The sequence below is a fragment of the Miniopterus natalensis genome, chromosome 15 (genome assembly GCF_054644295.1).
Source record: "Miniopterus natalensis isolate mMinNat1 chromosome 15, mMinNat1.hap1, whole genome shotgun sequence".
Taxonomy (NCBI): domain Eukaryota; kingdom Metazoa; phylum Chordata; class Mammalia; order Chiroptera; family Miniopteridae; genus Miniopterus; species Miniopterus natalensis.
The window spans coordinates 40,226,961-40,251,007 of record NC_142095.1 but is presented as its reverse complement, the minus strand read 5'-3'; the positions used below and the strand labels follow the sequence as shown (position 1 = coordinate 40,251,007).

The window sequence follows — 24,047 nt, the reverse complement described above, 5'->3', positions numbered from 1 at the left end:
GTAGTTTTGTGTTCTTTTTGAGTCTTAAAGATGTTTGAAATGGATTTTCTTATTTAGCAACATTGATTTATATACTTTACACTGTGAACAACAATCCAGATCCTAGTGAATTTAATAATTGTTTAAATTGGAAATAAAGTATGGGTTGCTATCTTGTGTATAATAGAGTGGGGAAGCAACTTTAAACATTTAGTTTTATTTGATAAAATACCATTTTTGACACTGTACATTTCTAAAAACGGATCAAGAGTAAAAAGCTGTAATAAAATGAACTGCCCAAAAGCATGTATGCATGTGTTTGTTTCACAGCTAAGGTTAGTTAAAAAAAAATCCACGTGCTGTTTCAAGGCAGAATACATAGACTATTAGTGAGGTTTTCTACATAGAAGAAAAAGTTCACAAATACTTTCCTTTTTAGTTTCACAAATTTCAGAACTGCAGAGAGATGTATGTGACTAATTTTTTGTTATTAAGGCAATAAAGATACATACCTCATTAACTACATCTATTAAGTTATTAAGGACTCAACTTTTAGTAACCTTGTAACAATTTTTGTCTATAATCTAAAATTCTTTGTATTTTATAAACCTTGCTTTTATTATTCTTAATGGCTTGTGTAGATTCAGATAAATTTGTGGATTGAAATTTTATTTTCAAAACCCAAGCACATGCTTGTAAAATAATGTATAGTTTTGAATTGTAAGAAAAAAAAAATGGTTCAAGTGAAAGGAAATTGGAATTAAGTTGTTGATGATTGTCACACAGGTTACTGGGATAAATGGTATGTTGAACCTCTGTCACTTTGATATAAGTGCAGCTTTCCTGGCCCACACACATGAATTGTCTCTTCCGTCCAAATAAGAAAGGCATCATTTCTTGTTGAGTAAAACTAAGATCTGGTATAGTATGTGTAGCTTTATATGGGGCTCAACTAGGAGATAATAAACTTCAGTAGGTTCAGTGTAGGAGCAGAGTTAAATTACGACTATTAACTTTTTTTTTTTTAATATATCTTTATTGATTTTAGAGAGAGGAAGGGAGAGAGAGAAACATCAATGATGAGAGAGTCATTGATCGGCTGCCTCTTGCACGCCCCCGACTAGGGATCAAACCCACAACCCAGTCATGTACCCTGACCAGGAATCGAACCCCTCTTGCCTGGATCCTAGGTCGATACTCAACTGCTGAGCCATGCCCTGCCGGGCTAATTTTTAAAATTAAGCCAAGTAAGTCAAAGATCTTTCATAGACTCTGAAGAAAGGGAGTAAAAATTCATACAATCTTATTTGAGATGTAAGGCAGTTCTTGTTATCATTGTTGGAAATGCCTGCATTAAGAAACCAAAATTGCCTAATTTTCACTAAATGGGTTTAAAAAAAAGATTTGCAAGACCCTCCCCCACCTTTTTTTAAAGAAAGCATTAACTTGCTATGTTTTTTTACCCCAAGAAATTACTTTTCATTCCTAGTCAGGGTAGGTTTTTTGTTTTTTAAAAAAATCAAATTGTTTTTCCCCAAATAGTAAATTTAGATGAAAGTATAAATTAAGTAGTACCTATAATGCTTTTCTGTGTTTTTAACATACTTTGCAAACGATGCAAACATAAAATCACTATCACTGTCCTAATTTGTTGACATATGCAGTACTTTTTTATGAAATACTTGACACTAGCAAGATTCAGTGCCTACTGTTCACACAAATGTTAAACTTAGTGTTGGTCAGTCAATAAGAGGTCTCTCTGACCTCCCCTATTATACAGAACAGTTTATTATATTCCTAGATTAAAAAGTATTCTGTCAAATAATTGTTAAGGATGTTAATAGAGAAACTGAAGAGGAATTGTGGTTGTCTTAAAGGCTGACCAGCAGCATCAGAGTTGCAGATAGAACCATTAACTGTTTTCTATCCCTCTATCCAATTAGTTTTTTTTGTCTTATTTTTTTTTAATTTTATTTTTGTTTAAAGTATTACAGATGTCCCTTTTTCTCCCCAATGACCCGTTCCACCCCATCCCCTCCCTCTCCCCAGTCCTCCCCACTATTGTCTGTGTCCTTGGGTTGTGCATATATGCATATAAATTCTTTGGTTACTCTCTCCCCCTCCACCCACCCGCCCTCCTCCATCCCTCCGACATTCATCAGTCTGATCCATGCTTCCATATCATTGAATCTATTCTGTTCGTCAGTTTATTAAGTTCTTTAGATTCCACATATAAGCGAGGTCATGTGATGTTTGTCTTTCTCTGCCTGGCTTATTTCACTTAGCATAATATTCTCCAGGTCCATCCATACTGTCCCAAAGGGTACGAGATCCTTCCTCTTTACAGCTGCGTAGTATTCCATGGTGTGAATGTCCCACAGCTTTTTATCCACTCACCTACTGATGGGCACTTGGGCTGTTTCCAGATCGTGGCTATTGTAAACTGCGCTGCTATGAACATCGGGGAGCATATATTCTTTTTGATTAGTGTTTTAGGATTCTTAGGGTACATTCCTAGGAGTGGGATCACTGGGTCAACAGGCAGCTCCATTTTTAATTTTCTGAGGAACCTCCATACTGTTTTCCATAGTGGTTGTACCAGTCTGCATTCCCACCGGCCCAACTAGCTTTTTTAAAAAGTCCATAATATTTACCCCTCTTTTGTCTAACTTCACTCAGTTGCTTTTCTGTGATGTAGTATCTAGACATTTTGTTGCATAGTTGTTTCCGTGGGTTTCCTCCTTCACCTTATATATTCTTGATTGAAAAGAAAACAGGTGAAATGTTACCTTAATTTTACAAATTTATCAGTGTTTCATTCACTGAGACTTCTGATTTTCTTTAGTATATATGCAGAATTATCTCATGTAGTAATAATTTCAGGTCATTTACTAGGATGAAACTTAAAATCCATGGGACCTAGTGATATCCCAGTTTCATTTCTGATATGTGTCCTCTAACACTGAAGGCTCATCAATTTTATTCTTTTTTTAGAAACAGCTTTTGGTTTAGTTGATTTTCTGTTGTCAGTTTCATTGATTTCTGCTCTTGGTTTACTGTTTCTGTTCTCTGCTTACATTAGATTTACTTTGCTCATCTAGTTTCCTAAGGTGAAAGCTTAGGTGATGATTTTAGATTCTAGTACAGATAGCCGCCTGCTTTCCAAAAGCTGGTTACCCCTTAGATTTTAACAGAAGACCTACATTACTCCGTTTTTGTTAAGCAAAAGAAATTCAAAGAGGTTTTTTGCTTTTACGAAGAAGGCCATCAGTACCTTACCATACTAATGTATGTCTTTTGTAAAAGCAAAGCGGTGGAACATGAACTTTTACAAAGCAGGGCATACCCTTCACTGTATGTCATTTCAGCTTGGGAAAGGTTTCATAGGAACGCTCTACTTTCAGATAGTGGTGGAAACCTATATATGAATTCAATGCTATAAATTCCCTTCCAGGCACTTTCACTGTATCCCACAAAATTTGATGAGTGTTTCTTTTTATTTCAAAACATTTAAAAATTTCTCTAACCTTTGTGTATTATTTAGAAATGTGTTGTTTAATCTCTAAGTGTTAGGGGTTTTTCCAGTTTTCTGTTTCTTAAAAATATATATTTTTGTTGATTTCAGAGAAGGGAGAGGGAGAGAAACATCAATGATGAGAGTCATTGATTGGCTGCCTGCTGCACCCCCCTGCTGCGGGATCGAGCCTGCAACCCGGGCATGCGCCCTGACCGGGAATCAAACTGTTATCTGGATCATACGTCAATGCTCAACCACTGAGCCACACCGGCTGGCCCAGCTTTCTATTTTTGATTTCTTGTACGATTCCATTGTGATCTGAGAGTAGACACCACGTGATTTCCTTTAAATTTGTGAAGTGTGTTTATGGCTCAGGATGTTGTCAATCTTGGTGGATCTTCTTGAGCTTTCGCTGCATCATGAGCTTAAGAAGAATGTATTCTATGGATGTAGTCTCCAGATGTCAATTATATCCAGTTGATTGATGGTGGTGTTGATTTCAACTATTGAATGTGCTTACTGATTTCTGCCTGTTTGATCAGTCCATTCTGGTAGAGGGGTGTTGAAGTCTCTAACTGTAGTGGGTACATATACCGTGTGGGGCAAAAGTAGGTTTACAGTTGTGAGTACATGAAACACAAGAGTTTATTCTTGTATTATTTATTAACTATTGTATTATTTTCCATATGAACAACTGTAAGCCTACTTTTGCCTCACTCTGTATTTCTCCTTGCAAGATTTTGTTCATTTCTGCCTCATCTCATATAGCTTGATATTCTGTTGTTAGGTGCATACATATTTACAATTGTTAGATCTTAGGAGAGCTGCCTCCTTTATCATGAAATGCCTCTATCCCTCACTTCCCTTGTTTTGAAGTCTATCTGAAATTCAATATAGCTATTCTTTTTATTAGTGTTAGCATGGTATATCTTTCTTCACCCACTTACTTTTTTAAAAGACTTTTTAAAGAGCAGTTTTAGGTTTCCAAAAAAAATTGAGGAAGGTATAGAGAGTTCCCATATATCTCCTGCCCCCCCCACCATCTCCCATTATTAACATCCCCCACCAGAGTGGTACATTGTTAGAACTGATGAACCTGTATTGACAAATCATAATCACCTCAAATTCATAGTTAACATTAGGGGTCACTCTTGGTGAACATTCTGTGAATTTGGACAAACGTATAATACATATCCATTGTTATAGTATACAGAGTTATTTTCACTGCTCTAAAAATCCTCTGTGGGTCACCTATTCATTCTTCTCTCCTACCCTCAACAGCTGGCAAACACTGATCTTTTCAGTGCCTCCATAGTTTTGCCTTTTCCAGAATGTTATATATTTGGAATCATACAAGATGTAGCCTTTTCACATAGGATTCTTTCACTTAAAAATAGGCGTTTAAGTTTCTTCCATGTCTTGTCATGGCATGATAGCTCATGTACCACTGTTTATCCATTTACCTACTGAAGGAGACCTTGGTTGCTTCCAAATTTTGGCAATTATGAATAAAATTCCTATAGTTATCCATGTGCAGGTTTTTGTGTGGACATAAATTTTCAACTTCTTTGGGTACCAAGGAGCATGATTGCTGGATTTAATGGTAAAAGTGTTTAGTTTTGTAAAAAACCATCAAACTCATCCAAAATGGCTGTACCATTTTGCATTGCTGGTGGCAGCAATGTATGAGAATTCTTGTTCCACATCCTGACCAGCATTTGGTGTTGAGAGTGTCTGGATTTGGGCCATTTACTAAGTGTGTGGTGGTATCTCATTTTAATTTGCCTTTTCCTGATGACATGGTGTGAAGCATCTTTTCATATGCTTATTTGCCATCTGTATGTCTTTGTTGGGGTTTAGTTCTTTGGCCCATTTTTTAATTGCATTTTCTTACTGTTGAGTTTTTAAGAGTTGTTGTATATTTTGGATAACAGTCCTTTTTCAGATGTGTGTTTTGCAAATATTTTCTTCCAGTCTGTGGCTTATCTTATTATTTTGATATCTATTTACTTTTAATCTATATACGTCTTTATATTTACATTTAAAGTGAGTCTCTTGAGCCCTGGCCAGGTAGCTCGATTGGTTGGAGTGTCGTCCCAATACCAGGGCTGTGGGTTCACTCCTGGGTCAGGGCACATACAAGAATCAACCATTGAATGCATCAATGAGGAACAACAAACCAACGTTTCTCTCCCTCTCCTTTCCTCTCTCAAATCAATTTAAAAAAAAAAAAATAAAGTGGGTCTCTTGTAGACAACATATAGCTGGGTCTTGGTTTTGATCCACCTGACAATCTCTGATTTACATTTGGTGCACTTAGACCATTGATGTTTGAAGTGATTATTGACATAGTTTAATTAATATCTACCATACTTGTAATTTTTCTAATTGCTGCACTTGTTTGTTCCTATTTTAGTTTTCCAATTTTTTTTTCTGCCCTTTGTGGTTTTGTTTGAACACTATATATGATTCTGTTTTCTCTCCTTAGCATCAGTTATACTTTTGAAAACTTTTTCAGTGGTTGCCCTAGAACTTGCAACTAATCCAAGTCCACTTAAAAGTAACAGTGTACTCTTCATGGGTAGTGTGAGTACCAGCATACCTTGTTTTATTGTGCTTCACAGATGTTGGCTTTTTTTTTTTTTAATCCTCACCTGAGGCTATGCTTATTGACTTTAGAGAGAAGGGAAGGGGGGGAGAGAGAGAGAAATGTGAGAGAGAACATCACCTAGTTGCCTTCCGTCCATGCCTTGACCGGGGATCGAACCTGAAATCTTTCGGTTAATGAGATGACGCTCCAAGTCACACCAGCCAGGGTGACGTTGGCAGGTTTTGTTTGTTCGCATTTTTACAAATTGAAGACACTCCACCAGCAAAAAGATTACAGTTTGCTTTATTGAAATACTTGCTTTAGTGTAGTGATTTGGAACTGAATGTACAGCATCTTCGAGGTATGCCTTTACCTTAATAACAAAATTCTAATCCTTCCAGTTATTTATTTCTCTTTCACTCTTGAAAGAGAAATTTGCAGGGTACATAATTTTAGGTTGGTGGAGCTCCCCCCCCCCTTTTATAATATTTTGCTTCACTCTTGCTGGTATGGTTTCTGAGAGGTCAGATGTAATTCTTTGCTCTACAGGTAGGGTGTTTTTACCTCTGGTTGCTTTCAGAAATTTTTCCTTTGTCTTTTCTGTAGTTTGAAAATGATATGCATAGGTGTAAGTTTTTTGGCATTTATTCTACTTGGTGTTAATCTGTGTGTGCGTGCACGCCTGGCATTTGAAATTCTCAGTCATTGCTTCAAATATTCTGCTGCTCTTCTCCTTCTGGTATTCCTATTACATATATGTTACTCCCTTTGTATTTCCCACAATTCTTGGATAGTCTTTTTTTTGTTTGGGGATTAGTTTTTTATTTATTTTTTGGTCTTTTTTTTCTCTTTGCATTTTAGCTTTGGAGATTTCTGTTAAGATATCCTTAAACTCAGATTCTTTCCTTAGCCATGTCTAGTCTGTTAATAAGCCCACTGAAGGCATTCTCTAGTGGTGACAGTGTTTATCTCTAGCATTTCTTTTTTATTCTCTGCTAACATTGCCGATCTGTTCTTGTATATTGTCTACCCATTAGAGCCCTTAACATCATTATAATTGTTTTAAATTCCTGGTCTGAGTAATTCTGTCATCCCTCCTATATCTGAGTCTTCTCATCAAAACTTTTTCCCCCTTTTAGTATGTCCTGTAATCTTGAGCACTGTACAGGATATATTGGGTAAAAGGAAATGCTGTAAGTAGGCCTTTAGTAGTAATGATATGGTAAGTTGTGGAAGTAGAGGAAGACTTTTTATCGTTCAGTGATTAGGTCTGTCTCTGGACTGAATTTTACATGTGTCTCATTATCTTTTTTTCTCTTCCTTAGGTGGGACAGGAGGGCTAGAGTGGACTGGATTTGAATATGTCCTTTCTGCCTGGTCATTTAGGCTCTGATAAAACCCCTGTACATTAGGGTCTGTTTAGTTTCCCTTGGGGCAGACCTTGTTAAGACAAGATGCCCTGGCATTTTAAAAAATGGTTCCTTTCCCCCTCCCCCTGCTAGAACCATGAGGGGATTTTTCTCCAATATTCACTGAGAAACTGGCAGAAATCTAGGAAGTAAAACTCACAAGTGTGTCCCTCCCTTCCCCCAACGACTGGGTTCCCCTGGAGTTGTAACTTTCAGTTGTCCACACTGAGCCTTCAGCAGTTCCTTGATTACAGTTGAGGTTTCCCTACCTGGCACTAGTTCCCACAGAGGTTTCTGCTCCTTTAAGTTGTGACTGTATTCACCTGTTGGTCTCCAATTTGGGGGGCACTGGTTTGCCCTGTGACATCTCTTTTAGATCTAAGAACAGTTGTTGGTTTTTCAGTTTGAGTTTTTGCTGCTTGTTAGGACAGAGTGGCAACTTCCAAGCTTCTTACATAAGGACCAAAAACCAGAAGTCCGGATCAAAATTTAAATGTGCAATTTCTGGTTCTTTTCATGGAGGTGAAAGTGACTTTTGACATCATTGGAAACAAGTGCTTATGCTTTCGGGTGTTATGTTGGATGTTTCTTTAATGTAAATATGCGTTACCAACTGGTAGAATAAATATGAAAACAGACTGAGTAATAAAGAGCAAATGGTAAGTGTAAGAACATTATCTGAAGATGTTATAGGGAAAAATGAACCAGTTTTAGAGTCTGATTACCTTTTCAGAAGGTTGAATTCTGAGTGATTTAGAAATAATCTACCACCAGCAGTTGACCTTGCCCAAGGTTCAGCAGGTAGTGTTGGGATAGCATTGGCACACCAAGAGCTCTTCCCAAACAACACTTGTTTATAATTAGTGTAGTGATTTTTAGGAAAATGTTAGGAATGAAATACTAGGTTTACATTCTTAGTCTCATTAAGGTCATCTAAATATTTTACTTTAAAGGCTGTATTAATAAGTTTAGTCCTGAGAGTCATTTAAGCACAAGTAGATTCTTAATAAATTTTTTTCTAGCATATGCGTTGCAACATGTCATTCAGGTGCCTAACTTAAAGGACCACTACTGCAAGGTTGGCTGCTTTTGTTTCTTACTGTGTTACTTTTAGACAAATATCCCTTTACCTTATTTTCACAAACCATATGAAATGCTTAAGCGGTTATATTCTAGTAACAGATTGTGAGAAATCAATGGCAAAGGCAACAATCTGGACTCAGGCAAAGAATAGTTAAGGCAGCTGTACTAGTAGATGCCTATAATGTCCTTTTTATTTTAAAGGACAGTTGAGTCAGGAGCCTTCCTGAGCTTGCCAGGGATTTCTGCGCTGTCCTTTTTTTTTTTATCCTCACAAGATATTTTTTTCCAGTGCTTTTCAGAGGGGGGGGGAGAGAAAGAAGCATCAATGTGTGAGAGGCGCATTGATTGGTTGCCTCCCTCTTGCACCTAGACCGGGGTAGGGGATTGAGCCTGCCACCAAGCTACATGCCCTTGGCTGAGGTCAAACCCGGGACCCTTCAGTGCTCAGGCCCATGCTCTAACCACTGAGCCAAGCTGGCTAGTGCAGCACTGTTCTTATGGTATGTTCTTTTGTAGGCTGGGTTGTGCCACTAATTAGCACAGACTGAGCAAGGTTTGCCTCCCAGGTAGCTCTGAAGAGATGAGGGATGATGATTAAAAAGGGTGGTGGTGGTAGCTAAACACTAAAAAGACAACTAAGTATTTATTATTTTTTATTGTTGACAGTATTACAGATGTTCCCCAACTTCTGCCCCTTTATCCCCCCCCTCCTCCCAGCCCCTGTCCCACCCCAGGCCTTCACCACACTGTGTCCATTGGTTATACATATATGTATATAAGTTCTTTGGTTAATCTCTTCCCATCTGCCCCACCCCCCTCTGAGATATGTCAGTCTGTTCCATGCTTCTGTACCTATTTTGTCTGTCAGTTTATGATGTTCATTAGATTCCACTTATAAGTGAGATCATGTGATATTTGTCTTTCTCTGCCTGGCTTATTTCACTCAGCATAATATTCTCTAGGTCCATCCATGCTGTCACAAAGGGTATGAGATCCTTTTTTACAGCTGCATCGTATTCCACGGTGTAAATGCCCCACAGCTTTTTTACCCACTCATCTACTGATGGGCACTTGGGGCTGTTTCCAGATCTTAGCTATTGTAAATTGTGCTGCTGTGAGCACAGTGGTGTATAAATTCTGACTGGTGCTTTGGATTTCTTAGGTTATATTCCTAGAAGTGGGATCGCGGGGTCAAATGGCAGTTCCATTTTTAATTTTTTTTGAGGAAACTCCATACTGTTTTCCATAGCGGCTGCACCAGTCTGCATTCCCACCAGCTATGTACTAGGCTTCCCCTTTCTCCACACCCTTGCCAGCACTTGTCATGTTGATTTGTTGATAGTAGCCATCTGACAGGTGTGAGATTATCTCAGTGTGGTTTTAATTTACATCTCTCTGATAGTGACATGATTTTTTCATGTCTGTTGGCCATCTGTATGTCCAAAACTCAATTTTTAAAATGGGCTCCAAAGACAGACTGATGGCCAGTAAGCATATAAAAAGACGCTGATCATTAGCCATCAGGGAAATATAAATCAAAACCACCGTGAAATGCTGCTTCATACTAGGATGGCTGAAATCAAAAGATAAGCATTGGTGATGTGGAGAAACGAACCTTCATACATTGCTGGTGGAAATGCAAAATGGTGCAACTGCTTTGGATAATAACAGTTCCTCAATAGGTTAAACATTTTCCAAATGGTCCAGCAATTCTTTTGTTAATTCCCACTTGAAATTTTTTCCACTGAATTTTAGAGAGAGTAGAAGGGCAGAGAGACAGAGAGAGAGAGAGAGAGAGAAACATCAATGTGAGAGACACATCGATTGGTTGCCTCCTACAAGCACCTGACTGGATCAAACCTGCAGCCCCAGTATGTGCCGTTGACCAGGAATCGAACCCGTAACCCTTCTGTGAGTGGGCAGATGCTCTATCCAGAGAGCCACATAGACCAGGGCTGCATTTCTACTTTTATATATATGTCCAAGAGAAAGAAAACATGTCCACTCAAAAAGCTTGTACACAAATGTGCAGCATTATTCACAGAAACCAAAAAGTGGAAGCAACCCAAATATCCTTCAATTGACAGATAAATAAAATGTGGTATGTCCATACAATGAAATATTCATTATAAAAAGGAATGAAGTACTGATGCAAACTACAACATGGAAGAACCTTAAAAACATACTAAGTAAAAGAAGTCAGTCACAAAAGACTACATAATTGTATGATTCCATTTATATGAAATGTCCAGAATAGGCAAATACATAGACAAAAAGATAAGTGGTTGCCAGGAGCTGAGTGGAAGGGGAAATGTAATTGCTCATGAATGTGGGGTTTCTTTTGGGGGCCAGTCCTTGTCAATTCAGTTGACATACAGTGACAAAAAGCAATTAAAGAGAAAATAGATCAATTTGGATTGAAAAACCAAAGCATCATGGGACTCGTTCACTTAGGAGAGGAAAAAGGACACAAGCCAGGATGCAAAAAGCTAGATTTCTGTAGGTGTGTAATAAACAATAACGTAATTACATTATTTACAATACTTAAAATCCTTTAGCTTTAGAAATATTCTTTGGTTTGATATCCAAAACACTATACTTCACCCAGATTTTCTGAGAAAGGGCCAGCTTTGTTTCTAATAATTGTATCCCTGGATACACCATCTCTTCAAACTATTTCACAGGGGAATGAAGATTATATGCAATACTAAAGTGTTTATATTGGTCCTCCAATATAAGGAAGCCAACTAAATAAATAAAGCCTATCCAATTCCCTACTTTATTGTTTTCAATTATAGAACACAAATGAGATGAAATCCACAAAAATGCAAACTAGGAATAATTCAGTACAGTAAGGAGATGTACTTCAGCAACACTAGGATATCATTAAAGTGAGTTCTGGGCAAAAGGGATTGCATTATATAAACCCCTTGACATACAATCAATGAATAATGGACAGAAGATGAAAATGATTCAGTTTGTTTTTAGTGAAGTTTTCTCAAGGAAATTGAAAATTGAGTAGAAAGTTAACACTGACAATATGAAGACGAATTCTGACAATCTAGTTAGCAGAATGAATCCAGCTATTAATTACTAGTTATACAGAGGGTGGCAGCCAACTGTACTAAAAGATCTAGTATTTTTAAGGTCTACAATTTAGATTATCATTTATATATTTAATTTTAGCACCTGGCTTCAATATGCTTCAATACACTAAAGATGGCCAACTTTCAAAATATTTTTTCCATATTATAATTTTAAAAGTCATATTAATTCAATATGTTTTTTAAAGCTTATCTTGAATTTAAGGTTTCTTTCCAAAACCTAAGGTTTTTAATAATCAGAGTTTAGTCTCTTTATAATTATGTATTATAACTTGGTAAGGTATATTCAGTGATAGCTCAGTCTTCTCAGGAATTAGTATTTATTTAGGCATTCTTGCTATCTGCTGCTACATTGAACCTAAACTGGGATTTTAAAAGTGGTGGGTAATAGTGGAACATGGCTAAAGCATTTAAAAGCCAACATTAATTAGCAAATTCATTCTCTGAAATCACTGAAGTAGACCCACTTTTTTTTTTTTTTTTTAATCTTAGACTTCTAATTCTAATTTATTTACACTCCAGGACTTGTGTGTGTGTAGAACATTTTTCTTCCCAAATCTTCAAAAGAAGCAACGAGACTGACCTAACTTGACACAAGCTTGTAAAAGTAGGAACTGCTGAAGATGAGCTGTCTGGAAAAACATAGGAGATTGTATAATCCATTGTGAATAATCTAGTTCATGACTGCAACACCATAACTAATCGGACTAAAGTTTAAAATACATAGTAAAGATACCACCTCACATCCACTTCAATGACTAAAATTTTAAAAATGTAAAATAAGTTGGTGAGGATATGGAGAAATTGAAGCTCATACACTACTGGTGGGAATGTAAAACTGTGTGGCTGCTGTGAAAAACATTTTGGCAGCTTCTCAAAAAGTTAAACACAATTACCATATGGCCCAGCAACCACTCTTAGATTATAACTGAAAAATTAAAAACGTGCCCACACGAAACTTGTACACAAATGTTCATAGCAGCATTATTCACAATAGCCAAAAGGCAGGAACAACCCAAATGTCCATTTGGATAAACAAAATATGGTATATACAATGGAATAATATTCAGCCACACAAAGGAATGAAGTACTGATACAACAGGGATTAGCCTTAAAAACCACCCAAATACAGCTCTAATACCATCAATAAGTTAAAGCATGGACTTTCTCATAAAGTGAGACTTTTTGAATTGGAATATTACCCAAACCAGTGCAAGCTCTCAAAGGTGTTTCACCTCCCCAAATGAAATCTAGATAACATTTCCTTCTAGTACTATATTGAGCAAAATAGCAAAAATTTCAAAACAAAATGTTTTTGAATTGTTTAGAAAATCAGTGTTGACTCTGTAATTTAGAGGAAAGATTTTCCCTATTGAGTTGTCATGTGGGCCTTTGATAAACTAGTAGTGCAAACTTTCACCCTTCATTACATACGGGTTTTGGTTTTGTCTCAAACTAGTTTGTAGGGAACTTCTGCCTATATTTCATAGCTGGAGAATATGAGATCTAAAGGTGTCAGTTTCCACCAAGGAGATCTCCCCACAGTAATATTCTTTGGACCCTCTCTCCCTTTTATTTATGTTCCTCGGAGATCTACCTCCAGACTGAAACCACCACATTCTGATGATAATCAGGTCTTATGTTAGAAAAGTCATCACTTGGAAATTTGAAACAACTGGTATTAGTATTCAGAATTTTAAAGAATATTACATTATAGCCAGAAATGATTTGTTTGCTAATAAATTATGAACTACCAGTGTATACGTTTAGTGGCAACTGTGCCAAAATTCAATGAACAGGATTATGTGTTCTATAAATTCTTATTTATAATCAATATAAAATTTTAGAATGTTAATTCCTACAGCAAGAACTAATTACATCTTAAAATGTGGTTCACCACAGAGTTGCTAGACTCCTTATTTTATTAAAATTAAATGTACTAAAAATCCAAATGTAATTGAAAAATTCAGTCACAAAGATGGCTTTAAACACAAAACTTCTGAATGTTTTATTCTAATGAACACAAGGAAATTTTGGTATGCTATTTATTCAGTTTTCTTAGTGTTCCCTACCTTTCGACTCGAATCATACTAACATATCTGTATACTGAAGATTTAACCAGAGTATGTGGCACTTCATAATATTCTATATTCAAATATTCTGAAATGCTTCTATACAATCTGATCACAGTTTAGTCAGCAAATAACAAATTTAAAGATTCCAGATGTGGAATGTTTGATAAGTGTTTAGTTTTTCTGACCAGAGTTGAATTTGCTAGGCTAGCCATGTTGTTAATATATGACCTACATGTTTTTCTTGTGGGCATGAGTATATCATGTTACAATTTTTTCTTTCAGTGTTTCTCAACTTTTTGCTTAGAAGCTTTTTGTTTTCTCTCAAGTTATTGTAAGAGCCCTATCAACATGTTTGTTTGAAAGCAGACCAAAAACAAAAAGAAAAATTTTTTTGTAAAAGAATCAGATTCTGGCTTTAACATTTATGTATCTGTGAACTGATGTTAAAATGCTCTCAAAAATGTTATTTAGGAAAGCACAATTTGGTAACGTCAATTTTTCACTTATAGCTCTTTCTAAAAAAAACCCCAAGAAACTGCCACCTTAGTTTTCCCCCCAAGTACTTTTAAGTACTTCAAGGTTCAATCTGAAGTGGATGTAAATCCCTCTCATTCTCAAACTTACTAAACTAAGAATTAACAATACATTGGATAGTGAGCAGAATATGAAAGTACAGGCTACTTATTAAAAGAGTAAAGTTCTTATGGTGTTATGTTTAGAAATGAAAGAATTTGGAACAAAGGCTCTTACAACTGTGGAAAATCAGAGCTCTTCTTGAAGTGGGTGGGCTTTTAATATCTAAGCTGGAAATTAAATGCAGAAATGAGATAGATAACATTAAGGTTTTCCTGAACATCAAAAGAGCAACAGCTAAAACATTACAGATTTGGTATGGTGATAAATGAGTTAGAAAAGCTTGGTTACCACTCTAGGCTAGACACTAATCAGTAAAACTGTAATTTCTAATTTTAGAAAGTTTGGCTTCATATTAAAATTTTTTTTTACAGTATATAAATTATATATACAATGTTTACCTCAATACAATATTGTAACTCAAACTGTAATGCTCAGGCCTATAAAAGGAATAGTTTATTTACGAGATGCTCAAAAGCCCCACTACTGCCCTTTCTATTTATAAAACCAACAATTTCAAAAATACTGCTAGCATAGAAATGCTTAATAGTTCATCCAAAATTTAAAGCCCATATCAGTAGGCAGTTTCTCATAATGTATTGTGCTGTATTCTCTAAGATCACATGGTCAAATTCCCTGTTAATTTATGAACATTTTTCATGGGCAAGAGTAATTAAAGAAAAAGGGATCAAGTTGACTTTGTTGTCATTCACTTTGAATATTCAATTGTGCTTGCATCCTAAAAGTTAAAATGAGCTGCGGTAAGAAAGAGAATATGAATAGGTTTATTTGTACCATACTCTTAACTAAAATCCTAAAAAGAAGACAATGAAACTGTTAATTGAAAAATGAAAGATGAGAAGAAATAACAATTGGTGCTGTATATTTTAATCTTTTGTTAAAGCTCTGAAGTTGTATTAAATTGCTAACCAAATTGAGGTAGAGGTAGGCCCTAATGTTATTCCTCCCATGTATTAGAACTTAGGCCTCTCACCTTAACTTATATGCATTTTCCCCCTAATTATATAAACATGATTCAATTGGAAATGTGTTATGATAGAAAAATTATAGCATCATTCAAATGTTTTTACAAAATTCTTAATTATGAGGCTAAAAAAAAGTACTTATAAAATGTACACAATAATTCAATGTTCCCTGCCAGTCATAAATATATTTGTTTTTCCTCTAAGTGTAGGGGAATAAAAGGGTACAGAAACTATATTATGCAAAGATCATGAATAGTCATGTAATGGAGACACTAGAATGTAACTGGGAGGGTAAGAACTAAGAACTTAATGTCTAGTTTTCCTCTTTGAAGGTTACACATAAACTTTGATTTATATTAAATTTCCCTTACTAAAGTAGACTTAAATTCCATTAAACACAAATCTATTTCCATTTTAAATCACATACAAGTGCTATGTGATCAGAGGGATGAGAAACACTAGGTAAGGCCTGGTGGGTGGTAACTTCTTCATGACTAGGTAGTGGAATCACCTGTTCAACCTCTAAAGCATTTAAATCAATGAAAATGTAATCCAGACATCCATGAAAGCCACCAACATAATTTGTGTAAGCAGGTTCACCACAAGCACTTTTCAGTTTCAAGAAATGGGTAAGAGACATGTTGCATCGTTCCTCTTCCCCATAGGAAGCCCAGTCTTCATGATCCTCTGGAATGTTTCCACTGATGACAAAATGATACATTCCTGTTGATGGGGTACTATTAAAGTCCCCACAAAATATAACTGGTATGCCAGGATACAGATCACATGAGACATGTCTAATGTGAGCCAAGGCAACTGCCATTTGAATGAGACGAATGTACCCACCTATGAATATAAAAAACATTAATGTAAGTAACTTTTTAAAGTTGCCTTTAAGTTAAAAAAAAAAAAAAGGAAGACAAAAACTACAGCATTTGGCTGACATTCAAGATGTGTATTGTGTGTGACTGTGCCAGGGGTGGGGGTGGGATTAGATAAAGGTGGTCAAAAGGTACACACTTAATTATAAGATAAATAAGCACTGGGGATTTAACGTACAACATGATGAGTATAGTTATCACTGCTGTGTGGTATATTTGAAAGCTGGTAGAGTAAATCCTAAAAATTTTCATCACAAGAAAAAAGCCCCACCTTTTATTGGTATCTAGATAAGCCTGTTGCAGTAATCGTTTTGCAATGTATATAAGTCAAGTCATTGTTGTATACCTTAAACTTGTATAGTGCTGTATGTCAATTATATCTCAAAATGGAAAGAAAAATATATATTTGTGTAAAACAGGTTTATTGACCTTAAGTTACCATGTTTAGGTCACTTGTGAAAACCAATAAAACCTACCTTTGGGATGCCAGTAGAGATGGGTATTAGCAACACATATCTTTTTAGAAGAGTCCTTTGTAGACTGAAGAACAGAAACCTAAAACACAGAAAGTGCTGAGACTTCAGTTGCTATCTGCCAATCTCCTGAATCGTTTTTTATCTAAGACTATATGATGAACTAACATTTTATTCTATATCCTTCCCATACTGATAAAGTATGATCATGATTGTGAAATGTATCTTTTGCTAAAAGTTTTAATTTAAAAAAAATTGATTTTAGGGGGAGGGAGGGGGAGAAACACATTGATTTGTTGTTCCACTTATTTATGCATTCATTGGTTGATTCTTGTATGTGCCCACTGACCAGGGATGAAACCTGCAATCAGCATATCAGGATGACGCTCTAACCAAATGAGTGAGCTACCTGGCCAGGACTAAGAGTTTTTGAATATAGTAGTGTCCTCTTATCCATGGGGGATATATTCTAAGATCCTCAGTAGATGCCTGAAACCATGAAAAACACCAAATCCTATATATATACTATGTTTTTTCCTATACGTACATACCTATGATAAAGTTTAATTTTTAAATTAGGCACAGTAAGAGATTAACAATAACTAATAATAAAATAGAACTATTATAACACTGCATATATATAATAAAAGTAATGTGATCTCTCAACATATTGTATTGCACTCTACGTGAAGTATGAAGTGAGGTGAAGACATAGGCATGTGGCACAGTGTTAGGCAACTATCAGGGTTTCTTGAACACAAGCACTGTGACACTGACAGTCCATCTGATGCCCAAGATGGCTACTGGGTGACTAATGGACAGGTAACCTATGCTGCATGGATATGCTGGAAAAAGGGATGATTCACATCCAGTGGGATGGAGCAGGAAGGTGTGAGATTTCATTACGCTACTCAGAGCAGTAGGCAATTTAAAATGTATGAATTGTTTATTTCTGAAATTTTTCACTTGACATTTTTGGAGCGCAGGTAACTGAAACCAAGGAAAGCAAAATCATGGTTTAGGAGGACTACTGTATAAGTGAATAGGGCAAAGTGTAACATGTTTTAGTAACAGCCCAACATATACAGGTAATATAAAAAGAATATACTCTAGATATATTCTTGTTTTAGACAACACCAAAGATGGAGATAAGAGCAGGCTTTGAAGTGAGGTAGAACTAGATTTGAATACCCACTCTACCATTTACAGCAGTGTGATCTGGAAAAAGAGACTTTTTTCTAAACCAATTTCATCACTGGTAAAAAAAAGAAGAAAAAAAAAAGGCAATTATCATGCTTCCCTCAAGGGAGACCATGGTGTGGATTCAATTAAATGAGTTTACATGAGGTGCATGAAACACAGTAGGTGCTGAAAAAAATGGTGGCTACTTTTCTTACTGTGAACAAAACCAATTACCTAAAACCTCTGGACAAACACAAAATGTTTTAAAAAACTAAGATAGCCTAAGCTAAGAAGCAGCTAACAATGGAATATTATAACTGTAAGAATCCTGGCTCTACATTTGTGTGAACTTGGGCAAGTAAACTTGGCCATTTCCCCATTTATGAAATGGGAAGGATAACATCTGAATAATGGGAACTATTGGGTTCATAGCAGGATTACTATGAACCAAAAATTAAAATAATATCTAATACTTATGGAGCACTTTGTAAAACATGTCAGACACTTAAGTACTTTAGAATGTGTCAGAACAGTTCTTGGTAAGTAGTAAGAAAATATTAGCTATTAGCATTATTATTGTATTTAGCATGTCTCTCCCCCACTAGATTGTAAGCACTAATAGAGTCTAGTTGAAGGCAGCCTGCTGCCTGCTCAGCACGCCCGAGTGCTCAATAAGTATTTGCTCAATGAATGAGTGTTAACCTTTGTGCTAAAGATAAAAGAGCAAACACCTTTCAGTAAAATCTGGATGGTTTCATCTCAATTAGAAGCTGCCCCACCCCAACCCCACCCCTACTCCCCTTCCAGAACCCTAGAAATGGACGAGTACTTAAAAAGACTGGCGGAGCTACTTTACCTGAAGGACAGACGATCTCTGGAACACTCTCTCCTGTGCCGATGGGTTCAAAACTAATTTCTCCAGCAGTTCTTTGTGAAGTGGGTCGGATTCCAGGGCTTCATGGAAAGAAATGTCATGCTGGCTAAGGAGGTTAAACTTGGACTTGCGGTAGAAAGTAGCCAGGCCTTCCTGCTGCTTGATTCGAAATACTCCCTCCAGCCCAAAGGCGTCGAGAGCCGGCACCAAGCTGTCTGTAAACACACTGCGGTCAACCTCCTGCAAACAGATGAGGTCGGCATTGTAGCCAGTGAGTTCCTTCTGGATTAGGTTCTGGCGGTAGTCGAGCTCCAGGGCGTAAGGGGCACAGTAAGGGTACAGGACGGTCCGCGAAAACTCAGTCTGGGCGTAAGTGTCCGCGAGGATGTTGTAGGAGACAGTGCGGATGAGAGCGTCGTCTGTTACCTTTTTAGTGTACAGATGCCGGTGATCAAAGGTGCAAGTGCCGGGCCCGGCCTCCACTGGACACACGCTTTCCAACTCCCGGCTTGGCCCGAAGCGCTGCCCATTGCCTGGGGTGCAATGAAGCTTGAGCCGTAGTCCGATGTCGGCATTGGACGGGGTGTAGACGCGCTCGTCCACGCCCGTTTCAGTCCAACTAGGATAGGGTGAGGAGGGAGACAATGACGAGGGGCCCCCTCCCTCAGGCTCCACAGACCGAGGTTTGGCTTCTCTGTACCAGCGGAAGAGGGAGCCGGCGGGATCCCCAAATTCGAGGCTGAGCTTGGGGCAAACCGGGAAGCCTGCCATGATGTAGCGTGGCAACTGCAGCTCGGTGAAGGCGGGAGGGTTGCGCTCCACCTTGTACTTGACATCCCCGATCTGCAGCACCGCGCCGTCCTGCCAGGCGTCCACATTGAGCACGTCTTCAGCCACTGCCTCCTCCCGGTAGTACAGCTTCACCACCGGTTCGCAGGCCGCAGCCGGCTCGGGCCCAGGCCCCGCACAGGCCCCTCCGCCGCTTGCGTTTGGCCGGTTCTTCCTGCTCTTCTTGGCCGCCGCCGCCTTAGCGTGGCCTTTGAGAGCGTTGGTGGCGATCCGGCTGAGGGCTCGACCCAGAGGCTCGCTTTGGTCGCGCTGCATGTTCTTGTGGCTGCCGTCGGCCAGCGCGAACGACAGGCTTAGCTTAGGCTCGGAGGGCACACAGCGCACTACAGCGCGCTCCATCGAGCCCGTGGCCGTCTCAGTTGCCGTCTGGGCCCGACTGTGCCGCTCCACGGCCCCGCGGACCCCACGAAGCGCGGCGCGGGCTCCTGGGAGCCTCCACATGAACCTGGTGGCCCAGCGGCTGACGGGACAGGCGGCCGCTGAGCCTCAGGTGGTAACAGAGCAGATACAGCTACCGGCTCCGAGACCCATTCAGTCCCGCAACTTCCGGCCGGCGAGGAGAGGGCGGATGTGCTCCTGCCAGGCACTTTCGCCAGATCGGCTCACGTGCTCTTTTTTCTCATAGCCACGCCTGTCTTTAATACCTCCCAGATTAAATTTTACCTTCAACTTGAGTCACAAAGAGGGGGAAGTGAGGAAAATATAGAGGCGCCAGAGGGAAATATTAGACACCACAGTTTCATCGAAAGTGCAGTTAGAAATGGCAGGGAGGGTGCCCCAAGCCGGAAGTGGCTGGGCGGTGACGGGTGCCCCTTCCCGGAAGGAGGCGGTGCCTCGCCGGGACTGGAACCGGTCGCCTGGTGCTCGGGGCCTCTGGCCTGAACCGCGCGAGGGCGTAGGGAACTGCCCCCGGGCTGTCGGACAGGCTCGGCAGTGGCGAGCGTTGCTCAAGCCCCTCTCCTGCGTTCCCGGCACTGCTCGCCCTCTTCTGAGGTGTGGTGGGTTCGCCTCGGGCCGGGCGAGCGCCGACGTGCCGAGCCGCGCCGAGCCTCTGTGGTAGTTAGTAACGAGCAATATATGATAACTCATTTAGTGAGCGGTGACGATGCTAGAAACGTCTTTTTCGGTTGGGAGGCCCGGAGAGATTAAGTTGCCAGTTCAAGGTCACACAGACAGTTTTGAGTGAATGACAGGAGACTGAGAATAGCCAGTGAGTAAGAAGAACAAGTGTAGCTTCACTGAAAGCCAGATGGAGAAAGTATTTCAAGAAACAGTGATTTTTGTATTTAATATACCTAGTATTCTGTGATTAACTGAAGGGGGAAAAAGCCCTTGAAGATTCAAAGAACAAACTGAAGTCTTTTTTTCAGGACAAATGATCTGCTTGTATATACTATCTTATTCTACAGGTAGAATACTTATTGGTTATCTAATAATAAGCCATACAATTCCCCCCTGGCTTATCAAGAGGCAAATAAGCCTTTTGAACTGTGTTCTAAAAGAAGGATGGACTTGGCAGTCATTCGGAATTTCTATTCCTGCCCTCCCCTGCCCCCACCCACCAAGCATTTGACAGGCGACAAGCATGGTGTGTGTGTAGTCTAGGGTTACAACATGGGGATAAAAGTCAATAAAATGACATTTTTTCTTATCCCCAGCATTTTTCTTCATGCACCTTTGCAGAACTCAATCTTAAATCAACTTATTTGAAGATAAAAGCCCTATTAGAACATGTAACTTTCTTTCAAGCAAGCTTATCTCGTTTAACCCTATAGCAGAGTCTTAATCTTGGTTTTGAGACAGATGCCTTGAAGTGTCATATTCCTTTCTTTTAGGTGTTGTTTTTTTTTTGGTATTTTTTGAAAGGTTAAAATATACCCGTAGTGAATAAAAGTAGTAGTCCTTCTATCCCTGACTCGTATGCAGAAACAAATATTTATGAATGTATACCCTTCCACTTTTCCACCATAGTTTAGTACCTTTCTCTTTTCACTATCTTGTCAGTTCTTTCAAGAGAAAGTGTCTGAAAATGTTCCCAAAGTGCCACAACTTCCCATAGAAAGCTTAATTTGAACTTAACAGACTTGAAAATAATACATAATCAATGGTGTGTTTGAAGCTATATATTTATGAGGCTAAATTGTAATTATATACATGATAAATATAAATTATAATTATATAATTAAAATTAGAGATTGAAAGACTGATATCAAGAGGGGAAGGGGCCAATAGAAATCTATTTATTCTTCCATCCTCAGTCGATACCAAGAAGCACAAGCTAACTTTCACTAATCAAAAGGGTTGATGGAGTTACTCTTGTTACTTACACGTGTATCTGCAAAGATTAGTGTGTGAAGACTAGTTTCTTGTGATTACTTTCACTTTGGTTAATAACGTCAGTAAACAGCAAGGACCATTAATATATTTCTATCTTTTTTAACTTTAGGTCAACCTGATACTGCAGTTTTGAGTGATAGCACTCAGAAACTTTGAGTAGTACCTAGTGATACCACGTCAGGGTAAAGCCAGGGTTCCGTTTACTTTTTATTTAAGGGACCAATTTCTTCTATTTATTTAAAAAATTTTGATTTTTAGATTGTCCAGTTTTATGGAGACATAATTGACATAATATTGTATTAGTCCCAGGTATACAACATAATGATTTGTTATATGTATATATTGCCAGATGGTTACCACAATAAGTTTAGTTAACATTCATCACCTCACAGTTAATTTTTTTTCCCTTTTTCTTGTGATGTGAACTCTTAAGATATATTCTCTTAACACATTTTAAACATACAGTACAATTCATTAACTATAGTCACCGTGGTATATATTACATCCCCAAACTTGATTATCTTGTAACTGGAAGCTCTTAGGTTTTTTTTTGTGTGTTTTTTTTTTTTTTGGTTGGTTGGTTGGTTTTTTTGAGAATCGACAGCATAATCAGCCATTTTAATTATGTTTGGTTAGACTGCTGTGAAAAAAACTTATTAGGCACAAACAAATCATTAAAGTGGCATTGATGACTGTGAAGGAAGTCCTTACTTTTTGACCACCTTCGCCCATTTCTTGTCCTCCCCTGCCCTGCCACCTTCCCCTTCCTCTGCAACCACCAATCTGTTCTCTGTATCTATGGATTCAGTTTTAATGGCAGGATTTCCTTTTTTTTTAAATCCTTACCCAAGGATATGTTTTTTAAATTGATTTTGAGAGAGAGAGAAAGAGAGAGAGAGACATCTATGTGAGAGAGAAACATCCATCGGTTGCCTCCTGTATGTGCCCTGACCAGAGATCGAACCCACAGCTTAGGTATGTGTCCTGACGAGAAATCAAACTCACAACCTTTTGGTGTATGGGATGACACTCCAACTAACTGAGCCACCCAGCCAGGATGGAGTTCCTTCTTTTTTATGGCTGAATAATATTCTATTATATCTATATAACTGTATCTATATATTTTGTATTGTCTTTTTTTTCTTTCCATTTATCCATCAGTAAATACTTAAGTTGTTTCCATGTCTTGGCTATTATAAGTGATGCTACAGTGAACATGGAGGTGCATGTTTATTGCAGCATTATGCTTTCTTTTTGAGACAGTGATTTTATTTTCTTTGTATATCTACCCAGAAGTAGAACTGCTGGCTCATATGGTAGTTCTTTTTTTAATTTTTTGAGGAACATCTATACTGTTTTCCATAGTGGCTGTACCAATTTACATTCCCACCAACAGTGCTATGTCTTTCTTATATTTTAATATATTTATTGTAATTTATAATGATGACATTGTATATTATATAATACTATATAGCATAGTATATTTAATATATGATGTAGCTATATCATTTAATATAAGGTATAATGTTAGTATAACAGCAATAAGAAAAATTAGTTTGAAAAAATTCAATCAAAGAAACTAGGTGAAACCTATCACAGTTTAGGTCCATGAAGAACTCTTAAACATATGAATTTATTTATTTTCCCTGTAATCCCCTTTTTAATTTTGAAATAAACAATGAATAGTATAAAGCATAGTAAGTTAGTCTCATAAGTTCTCTTAGCATCTTCAACATTTCTATTAAGAAGTAGATGAAACTTTTTGTATAGTATTATAGAATCACATTTTGGTGTCATAACCTTAAGTACTTTTAAATAATGAAGACTCAGCTCTCATGAATAATCTGCTCTCACAAATAATATTTCTGACCCTTAGACTCAGAAATAGAGCTTTTAAGGAAGGAGTTTAAGCTTCAAATGAACTATGTTCTGTTAACATATTTTTTCTTTCTTTCAAAGCAAAAGATTTATTAAAATCCCAGCTGCCTCTTTTGCAGAAATTGATAAACTGATCCTAAAATTTATATTTAAATGCAAAGGACCTAGAGTAGTCAAAATTACTTCTTTTTTTCCTT

General features: G+C 37.8%; 1 protein-coding gene across 1 annotated transcript; it reads right to left on the bottom strand.

Moving 5' to 3' along the window:
• Positions 1–11,541: 11,541 nt before the first annotated feature.
• On the bottom strand, positions 11,542–20,163 carry PDE12 (phosphodiesterase 12). Its single transcript, XM_016205507.2, has 3 exons — positions 18,769–20,163; positions 16,734–16,812; positions 11,542–16,222 (listed from the first exon to the last, which is right to left on the bottom strand). Exons 1-3 carry the CDS (start codon positions 20,074–20,076, stop codon positions 15,780–15,782), a joined length of 1,830 nt encoding a protein of 609 aa, XP_016060993.1. The 5' UTR covers positions 20,077–20,163; the 3' UTR covers positions 11,542–15,779.
• Positions 20,164–24,047: the final 3,884 nt, after the last annotated feature.

Coding starts and splice junctions, on each gene's coding strand:
- PDE12 (XM_016205507.2), bottom strand. CDS start 20,076: ATGTGGAGGCTCCCAGGAGCCCGCGCCGCGCTTCGTGGGGTCCGCGGG. Junction 16,813..18,768: donor AGAGATCGTCTGTCCTTCAG/GTAAAGTAGCTC, acceptor TCTGTGTTTTAG/GTTTCTGTTCTTCAGTCTAC. Junction 16,223..16,733: donor TCTCTACTGGCATCCCAAAG/GTAGGTTTTATT, acceptor TTATATTCATAG/GTGGGTACATTCGTCTCATT.